The sequence below is a fragment of the Typha latifolia genome, chromosome 11, assembly GCF_019914945.1.
Source record: "Typha latifolia isolate L0001 chromosome 11, TyphaL0001v2, whole genome shotgun sequence".
Taxonomy (NCBI): domain Eukaryota; kingdom Viridiplantae; phylum Streptophyta; class Magnoliopsida; order Poales; family Typhaceae; genus Typha; species Typha latifolia.
The window spans coordinates 7,473,117-7,483,305 of record NC_133096.1 but is presented as its reverse complement, the minus strand read 5'-3'; the positions used below and the strand labels follow the sequence as shown (position 1 = coordinate 7,483,305).

The window sequence follows — 10,189 nt, the reverse complement described above, 5'->3', positions numbered from 1 at the left end:
GTCAGTCAGTCCTACTCTAAATCAAGCTGGAGTCAGTCTATGCTGCCAATCACAAGCAAATGGGCAGCGTTCTGCTGCAGATGGATATACACTTTTGAATGCATTCTGAATCTTTTGTAGGATGCCCTGCAAGAAACATTACACGTCTTTCATAGATTATCCTAGAAAAGTGATAGGGAAAAAAGGATTGCATAACTATAATTAATAGAAGGATCTTTTGGAAAAGAAAAAGAAAAAGAAAGGACTGTCACTTACCTCTTCCCAATTATAAGTGCAATTCTAATGTACAATATAAGCAGTAACTAGCATTTGCCAAAATAATGATCCTCCTGGAGGAAAGGATTTCAACTCTTCCAAAAAAGCTAGTAGAAAGAAAGAAAGGTAAAGGATGGTGCAAAAGGGCCACCAAGGATAATAGGACACTTCCATATGGATGCTGAGACATGATCTTTGAAGATAGAGAATGAGGTGACAGACGACCTACTTCCTAAGCACCATTAAGATTGGTAATTCCACCACTGCATTTCTGAATAGTCCTTAACAAAACTTATAAAAAAAATGGAACAAAAAGAATCAAGAAAGGAAAGTAGATAACAGATATCGATACTTCCAAGCAACTAGTTTACCTTATGACCTCATAGGAGAATCTCTGGCTGCAAAATAGAGCATCAATCATTTGTCAGCTCTTTGTCCACTTCCATCATTCTGAGCATATGCTTTCAAGCTAAGATCAAAGCTGCTGAGGCCAATATGAAAATGCCATATAAGGGCGCAACCTGCAGGAATAAGTAACGAGATGAGATTAATATATAAGGTCATAACATAACAGTTATATATAATACCCACCACCCAACTTATCTGTGAAGTATGACAGAACTTACTAAATGGAAGTTGTAAGTTGAAACTTTACCATTAGTTTAACAGATGATGATGACGACATAGGTGGAAGATACCCATGCAATCCTATATTATAAACAGGAGTGCCATCAGGATAGAACAACCCATAATTCCTCTCTGAGGTTGGCCCTGGTTTTAAATCCTCGTTAAATAAGGCGAAAACATAGATATCTACAGGTACTGATGGCTTCAATGGTGTGCTTTGATTCATTGCTATCCTCCGCAACAAATTCCCATTATAAATTGCAGCATTCTCTGGAGTAGCCCCCGTCTCATCTGGATCCCCCTTGGATGGCCACCCAGTCTCTGATATCTTAACATCAATATCTATGTGCCCCATTGCTTGGATTGCAGAATAAACTGAATCAAGCTGAGCATAAAGCATGTTATCATAATTCAGCCTTGTAATTGGATCGGTTACACCTGAGTTGGGTTGGAAGAGGACATAATCCAGTGGCACACTACCAGGGTCAGCTTTGTATGCGAAATAAGGGTATGCATTAATAAGGAATGGTGACTTAGTCATGGAATGGAAGTTGAGGAGGGGCTGGATGTACTGCCCAATATCCTGGCGAAAAGAACCTGCAGATGGAGGATAGGAGTTTCCTAAGATATCAAGGGAATGTGCGGTGGTGACATTTACTTGCTTATCCAATCCAAGAGAAATGAGAGCTTGATACACTGATTGCATTGCTAGTAGAAGGTTCGCCTTCAGAACTGTATCATTGCCAGTGAAAACCTCATTTCCAACAGTGATGCAAGTTATGCGCGTATGTGGAAGGTAAGGCTGGATATGTTGCTGGAGCCATGCTAAGGCTTTCGTTGAGTCTGTCATCATCGATACGTTTTCGTTGCCAATACCGACTATGAACTCGACATCGGTGTTGAGGAAGGCACTCAGGACATTCTGATCGGCATCGTAGAGCTTTACTCTGTTGATGTTGAGCGATTGAAGCATATATGCTACTCGGTTTGGAGATGGAAGATTGTTGGCAATTTGCCCATAGTTGATTCCTACTTTTACACCAATTGTTTGAACAATTTGTCCTGCAAGAGAAAGGGGCCTTGAAAGTTGAAATCACTGTTTCATTGCAAAACGAGCAAATACCAACTCAGATTGAATTCTTATGTATTTTGCCATCAGATATCTCTCTATGATTTGCATAATTTCACCTTACAAATATAGAAATAGAACAAAATGTTATCAAGAAAAGGGTTTTTGTGCCATGAACACAGTAGCTTGCTTCAAAATCCACCATTAAAAAGATAGCTAAGAAAAGTTACAATTCTTGGTTGACACCAACATTTCTTTTATCCTACAGTCTGTACAAAACCTCCAGCACCCCACATGATCATGTGATATTGGCGGTGATGGAAAGTACAGTGTATATTCTTTTAAAGCTTTAAATTATTCTGACACTGGGGTACCAAATCCATTTTAAAAATCCAAACCCATCACTAAGCAATCCCAGTTCATCTGGCCGAAACTCAAAGTCTAAAAACCAAAGACAAGATACACCTTCATCATGACTCTACATTGAATTATTGTTAATTGCTTAATTAGTTAAACACAAGGAAATGGTTGGCATTATAGTCTTCGAATGATATCCCAGCGATCGAGACAATTTCTTTAGGGAAATATAGCAGGCACAAAGTTTAATTGATTCGTTGATGATGGGCTGATACACAAATTAAGAAGAAAATTAGAGCGACGACTTTTTAAATACAAGCACCACACTTAGTTACAATAGTAAAGCAATGGTTTCTAGAAATATAAGATATCAACCCTTATGACATAAACAAAATACAAACAAGAAACACGGCTCATAGCGTGTAGTGCCTAAAATTAGCGGTTGTTTATGGTTCAACTGGGACCCCCCCTAAGTTCCTACTATAATCTAAAACTTGGAGTACGTCGGAGCAATGATGTAATCGAATGAAAGCAATGGAAGAAAAGGATCAAATTAGAGATTTATGATGTTTTGGGGTCACCAGACGCTAGCTCCAATCTCAAATAACAAGTCAAGACATTTCCAATGCAGAGAGATGAAACCAAAAGAAGAAGAAATGGGAAGAGAGAAATCAAGTCAAGTACTCGATGTGATTGCTAAAAGATCAAGAGAAAGCAAGAGAGAGAGTTTTATTATATACCTGAGAAGAGGAGAGAGAGGTGGAGGAAGGGAAGGAGAAGGAGAAGGGAATGAACGCTACGCGTCTCCGCCATTAATCCAACTACCTTCCTGTTTCGATTCGGTCCTCTCTGTCCGCTGCCGACTTCCCACTCGTACTCTTCTTGCCTTTTAAGAATCTGCGTGCGTAGGTGGAGGGAGGAGAGTTCTCACGACACTCACTTCATCAATACTGACACGTGTCATGCCTGATTTATTTCCCAGATTTGGTAGTATATCGTTGTGTAATAAAACATAAAATATTATATATATATATATATATATATATACCACTTGTAGTTTTAAAAAGGTAAAAATATTTTTCTATTAAAACTGTAACATTTGTCTATTTTAATCCCGTTGTAAAAAAGGGTAGAATGAGATAAATTAAATTAGATATATTTTTTTCTCCTATATATTTTGTTAATCAAATGGATAATATTTTTAAGATTCACATCCCATCCGTCTTAATGACGTGATTATAATGGGATAGAATTGGAGACAGTGATACATCCCCAGTTCAGTGGTGACGAAAAGGGCAGGGTGTCAACCGAAAATAACAGTCTTCCACTAGGAGGCCAAAGAAAAGGATTAGAAGAGAGAGAGAGAGAGAGGTGACGTCTATGGGATGGGATGCAAGTGGTTGGCCAACGCAGGATGACGGGGGTCCAACTAGATTGCACGTGTCATGCTTCCAGCTCCCCATTCCAGTTTGGACACCCCAGTCTTTGATCTCTTTCTACTAAGATCACTCATAGGGTATCAAGATTACCTGAAAGAGAACATTGACAAGATATAAATTTAAATTATATTAAAAATAAAAATTTTATTTTATTTTAAAATTTTTGATTTTATTTTCTTCTTAGTGGCTATCCTGAACTCAAAACAAACTATGGCTTAGACTTGTCTTTTCACTGTTTGGATGGTTTGTATCCAGTTTAGGGTTTGTTCTAGTGTCATACTATTTTCCACTATTTTCTTTATGTATTAGAGTAATCACTAGCTTGTTATGAATGGAATTGTTTGCCTAAAAGCTAGCTTTCCCCATAAAAAAGAAGAAAAAAAAATACTAAATCTATTTTAGGGTTTGCATGTAAATTAAGTGGGTAGGACAATATAAGCCACCCTCTAGGATTGGGCTCTATCATCTTGCGACACATTCTGCAACACTTATATAATTCTCGTGCACGATGACTATAAGGAGAAATTGAACCAAAGATAGGCTTTTTAGCAAAACAGAGCTTTTTGATGTCTAGTTACTAAATTGAGTACATGTTCTCACAGGAACAGAGCACCCTCAGGTTCCCTTATCTTCCATATTTTACTTTCTAGATTCGCCAGCATGATACCCCAAAACCTTTCCAGGGGTTGCCTTCATCACCCCCTTCTCATGTCCTAACCTTTTTTTTCTTCCCCTAGTCAAAAGAGAAGATGTATAAAGTGTAACCTGGCAAAAAGCAAAGAAAACAAAAATGTACACAGGATGATTTAGCTAATTCATGATCAATCTGGCTCCAAGAAAGATACAAAATTGATCAAATCTGTAATCTTACTATCCTTTCCACTAGGCATCAGTAGCTCAAATCATCATCCACATGCTGTGTTCTTAAACCAACCATATTGTATAGCAAGCACAGAGGCAGCTTAAGCTTCTTATTCTGACGATTGTGCACTTCTTTTTCTATCATAATCAATGATCTTTTCCAGCTTTATGCAAGCCCTATCTTTGAAGCCTGTCCTGTTGCGAAAAAAGTTGCCCATTATTGCTCTCAACTCGGAGTTCTTTCGGCGATCTCATCAGTTGCTGCAATATTCTTGAAAGATAATTCTGGGCTTAGAAATGGACAGCAGTGATCGCACAACCTATCTCCAGGTCTTATGCTAATCATGCAAACACATCAGACAGATTCACAGTTATCCACAGACACAATGATATCAGACAACTCCACTTAAATTTAACGTAAAAGAGTATTATATACTGAAGAAGAGAAATAACCAGCATCTACTGTTTCCTGTATGTAGTATAATTAGTAGACTCAAATTCTTCATGGGTCTAGATGATGCGATCAGAGGTGTTGTACTCTTCACAATTTGTTATCAAAAGTCAAGAAAGATTCTACTTGACAGAGCAATGGAACAGGAGACATTGACGTCTACAGAGTATGACTGCTCCAAAGCAGTGGTCTCAGTGGAGTACGGGGTTCCATCGCTGCAATCAATGGTCTCAGCATGTTATCGAAATCACGAAGAAGAGGCTCAGTTACCTTCAAAAAGGCAAATTACTTTAACTGATCAATCTAAATGCTACCAGAAAAGTATCTGGTCTGCCAGTGTTTTAACCTCAATCTAAGTACATGTTGTCAGATTAAAAAAAATCTGGTCCTCCAGGATGCTTCTTAAAAGATGGAAGCAACTAATGTCTGTCTCAGAAAAGAAGTTTCTATTAAGAACCATCAGCATCAGGCATCTAACAAACTCTTAACGATTGCCGCATTTTAGAGTAATCTCTCATGGCTTGTTAGAGAGCAAAGAACAAGCAAAAAAAAATTCTTCAATATTCTTCAAAAGCATGAGTTCCAAAAAGGAACTTCTAATAAAGTCTGTCGTCCCTTTCAATTAATATTCACTCTCAACTTAGAAACATCCTCACAATTTAAAAATATCTCTGCTATCATACTTGGTAAGAATTTAAGAAAGTGTAACAAAATAAAATGGTTTACACAAATGGATTCAGTCTCCACCATAGTATTATGATTTACGTATTGTGCGGCACGATACCATGCTGTAAACAGCCTTCTACGGTTCCTCATATGCAAACTCACCTTATCTCGACACAACTACTATTCCGAACACTATACTTAAAAAATCACCTAACTGTCCTCCTGAATAATAATATTCCTCTGCAGAAGGTCCAACCTCCTCATCCTATCCTCCTTTTCCACTCTCAACAAGATGATTCCATCTCACGAAGAGAAGGTGTTGATAATATCAGACCGTTTCGCTTTTCAGCAAGAGTGGCATATTATAGTGCTATCACATTTTAAAATCAACCATATTCTTGTATATGCTTATGAAGTACAACTGGAAATCCACCAAACGGAACCTTGGAGAACGAATTTGCTCATCCTCTTGGGAGCTTTCTGCCCATATAGATCCAGCACCACATCTATCCCATCTCCACTTAAACTCCTACTTGTCACACAAATTAAAGTCAGAGACGGTCCCCACTCAGAAACAGAAAAAAAAAAACTTGCTAAAAAATGTTTCGAAGCCATGCGTGAAGTTCAATATGTTCACTTTGACATTGATCATGCCGTAGAGCACCCTTACTATAAGAGAGAAATGATAAAGATCAACTGATCTAAAGTATACCACTCTAGGCAAAAAAAGGCCACAACTATTTTGGAATTCACCAGAAACAAAATAAAGGAATCTAAAACTGAAATAGTGAAGAATGGATATGTTTTTCTTATGGATCTATTCACGTATCTGCATAAACTATCTATGATAGATTGTGACAGTAGAAAAAGATCATGATTAATTGTAGAACCAACATTGCTTGTCAGACTGTATATATCTGAACAAGATAATTTGTAGAAGACTTGTGGAAGGTGATCTGGTCCATATAGCATTTACTTCCTCTCAACTAGATTAACGACTTGTGCTACTTTGTTTCATTGTGATGCCCCCTCTTATCCGTCCATTTATCTTTTCATTGTATATCAATCACCACATAACCAGTCCTGAAGAATTCATCACCTAATAAAGCAGGAAACTTCCCAAAGGAAGAATAAAAACTTCACAAGACACACATTGGATAAGTATCTCAATCCCATATCTCAAAACAAGAACCTTTTACTTTCACTCAAATCTCTAAATCTAGGAGTAAATCACATTAGATCCAAGCAAGAAAGTGTTATCAGATCTCAACCGGATTCCAATCTGAACGGAGTAAATCACACTGATCCAAGAAATAAGGAACCCTAACGAGGTAGATAGGATAGGAGAGAGAGAGAGAGAGAGAGAGAGGCGAACCTCCTCTCTTAGCGCGCCATGGACTCCTCTGTGGATTTCTCCTGTGGGGCTTCCGGTATTGCGAGAGGCCCTCCAAACTCATTCTTATTTGCGTTTAGTCCTAATTATCCCGATAATAAGTTCCTTATCGGCGGCAAACGGAATAATCTTTTTTTCTAATTTTATCTAGAATAATTTTATTCCATGATCCAATTGGTTTTCTTTGTTGTGTGTGCATGCATACCCTTAAAAATCATTAATTTATATATATACCCTCTAAGTTGATATTTAATTATATGTAAACTCCTCAAACCACTTGGTTTTGTATATATATATATATATATATCCCTTAACATCTTTATTATTGTACAGATACTAATAAAAGTTAACTAAAAATTAAATTTTGATCCATTTAATAGTAAAAAACAAAAAATACTCTTACACAGTGCTTCAAATTTTACTGATATATGTAATCTCTATAACATTTTTTAAATGTTTTAATGAGTTTTCTCAACAAAAATTGCTTTGGATTTTAACATATAATTATCATAAAGCAATTTAGAAGAGCATCTATGCAAAAATAATAGGTTTTGAATGGTATTCACACAAATACAAAATTTAGAGCTATATACAAGCAAATAAGTAGCTTTTAAACTTATTATGCAATTAATATATTCGATAATGAATTAATTCAAAAACTTCATATATATATATATATATATATATATTATGTCTTCACACATCCTATTTGAAGAGTTGATTAAAAAGTATAGCTTAATACTACATTAATGGAAAAGGGAATATATATCATGACTTAAACCAACCATAAAGATCATGTCATTCAAACGTACACAGTAAATATAAATATGCCATCCAGAAATTAAAGAAGAAAAAAAAAAACACTTGTTTGCTACTCTAACAGTCTAATTGGTCAACTAATATGACATTAAAACAAGAGCAGAAAACAATACATGATTGCCAATAAAATGTATACCAGTATATAGCTAGTGACCATCGCCAGTATATTAATCAAGGACCATTTTATGTGAAATTTATAAGGTATTATTTCCTGTTTATCATCATGCCCTTTGAAATAGTATCAAATGAACATCCCTGACTATAGTATTGTTCTTGAGATTTAATCTCAATAAGCCTCCAACTATCACATACTTATATTTCACTGCAATATAAGAGTATATGAAAAGCAATACTAAGTTGAAGAAATATAGTGCATACGTAGAACTATTTCACATATATCGATCTGCTGAAAATTTTAACAATATGATCATTTGGAATGCATGATGACTAGAAAATTTGATTCCTATCCATTCAAATGAACCATTTAATTCTCCCAAGTAAACAAAACTCACAGCTATAGCTTCATCATTTTCAGATATTACTTCATAATGTTATCAGATAAAGTAGATCAACAGACCGATAACTTATGAGACCTACTATGATCTCATACCTTACTATCACCTGCAAATGAAAATGAAATAATCTTCAAGCATAGCATCTTTGTAATTAAGAGTTAAATCTAATCATCCACACATCAAACAATTCCAATCAAACATTAATTATAGTAAGGAAAATTAGAGTGTATATATATAAATATATATATATGCCTGGTAGCTAGTAATAATATTATCTCCTTCAAGGAAGCAGGAAGAGGTATATATTCATATTGATCAACATTTGTTCTCTATCCTCAGTGGCTTCGAGTTCCTCCGCCGGCACTCGTCGACGAGGGCTGCCCGGGCCGACAAGAGCCCCTTCGGGACGAGCGACTTATCGAAGACCGAGGAGTCGATCCACTCCTTCAGAAGACTCTCCTGCCCCCATGTCTCCGGTACCCAAACCCTTCCTGCCATCTCCATCCTATGCTTCCTCAGCATCTCTCTCCCACAGTGCTCCTCTCCTCTCTCACGATCACCGCCATTAGGCCAATCCTTCGCAACCGAAACGGGCTCGCCGGTCGGGTCCGCGACTCGGGTCCGCTTCGGTTTCGGCTGGATTGCCATTGCCAAATGATCAGGGGACGCCATGCATGCAGCAAAGATGGAGGAGGAGTTGGGACTTGGAATGGAGGAAATAGTGATATGATTGAATGGCACAAAGGTCTTGGATTCAATGGTGTGGATGTTGGAAGGAGGAGGAGATGGGTGGGGGGCTAAGAGGACACGTTAAGGGAGTGGTTCATATGGTGAGCAAAGAGGAACGTGTCCATGTTAAGGGCTTAGGGCATGGGTGGCTAAACTTATATCACATAAGAGAGTATAGTTTGTGTGAGGTTGGTGATGGCTTGGGGGTTCTTGGACCAATGGGAGACGAGGATTTGATTAGGACGGGGATCCTCTGCGCCCTACGCGTGCAGGGATTTTGTACACTTCACCTGGGGACCAATCAGCGGGTGCCAGGTACCGGGTTGTGGGCAATTCATGCACGCAATTTGGTTGGATATTTTTTGGTTGGTCGTCTCGCATTAGACGTAATAAAGGTTTGCAGGGATATTCTACGTACATTGAATTATTATGCAATTATTATATTATTCAAATTTTAGTAGTTAATAACCAGCCGTGTAAATTAATATACGGATTATATCATATTCACATGCAGCAGGTTGTGGTAATTAATCTTCTAATTTATTAAAAAAATAATAATAAGTTAGAAAGACATATAAAAAAATAAGTAATTATGTTTGGTTATTATAGTGCATAGGATATAAGCTAAGAGATGGCAAGCAATCTTTGGTTAGGTTAGCAACAACCCTAAAAATGAATGAACTTTAAATATCAAATTAAGTCTAATAAGTAATTAAATTAAGTTGATAGAGATGTAGCTTTAGCTTCTGATTCGTGTTTCCTCTTTGTCCACTTATCTTAGTCACGCTTTAGCATTCTTGGGAACAAAATAAGAACAAACTTTGGAAGAAGAGGAAGACAAGGTTGGGAATATCTGAGGTGACGACAATGGAATAAGCATCCTAGTGGAAGTTAGTTGAGATCAATCAATTTGTTTCTGTTCTATGATTTGGACATTTCATCTACTTTCAACTTCTCCTCACCTCACTTTAATTTGAAGTATATATATCTAAATATTCACAAAAACGT

The 10,189-nt window shown here is 37.0% G+C and overlaps 2 protein-coding genes and 1 long non-coding RNA gene across 3 annotated transcripts; all 3 read right to left on the bottom strand.

Moving 5' to 3' along the window:
* On the bottom strand, positions 1-3,199 carry LOC140797905 (glucan endo-1,3-beta-glucosidase 14-like). The gene is made up of 4 exons (XM_073151596.1): positions 3,049-3,199; positions 911-1,944; positions 627-776; positions 1-126 (listed from the first exon to the last, which is right to left on the bottom strand). The coding sequence occupies exons 1-3, from the start codon at positions 3,119-3,121 to the stop codon at positions 720-722; spliced, it is 1,164 nt and encodes a 387-aa protein (XP_073007697.1). The 5' UTR covers positions 3,122-3,199; the 3' UTR covers positions 1-126; positions 627-719.
* A 1,090-nt stretch (positions 3,200-4,289) lies between these two features.
* LOC140798030 (uncharacterized) lies at positions 4,290-7,280 on the bottom strand. The gene is made up of 2 exons (XR_012110766.1): positions 7,101-7,280; positions 4,290-4,946 (listed from the first exon to the last, which is right to left on the bottom strand). It is a non-coding gene; the product is annotated as an uncharacterized lncRNA (long non-coding RNA).
* Positions 7,281-8,767: 1,487 nt separating this feature from the next.
* On the bottom strand, positions 8,768-9,124 carry LOC140797758 (protein BIC1-like). Its single transcript, XM_073151402.1, has one exon. It carries the CDS (start codon positions 9,122-9,124, stop codon positions 8,768-8,770), a length of 357 nt encoding a protein of 118 aa, XP_073007503.1.
* Between the last annotated feature and the right edge of the window lie 1,065 nt (positions 9,125-10,189).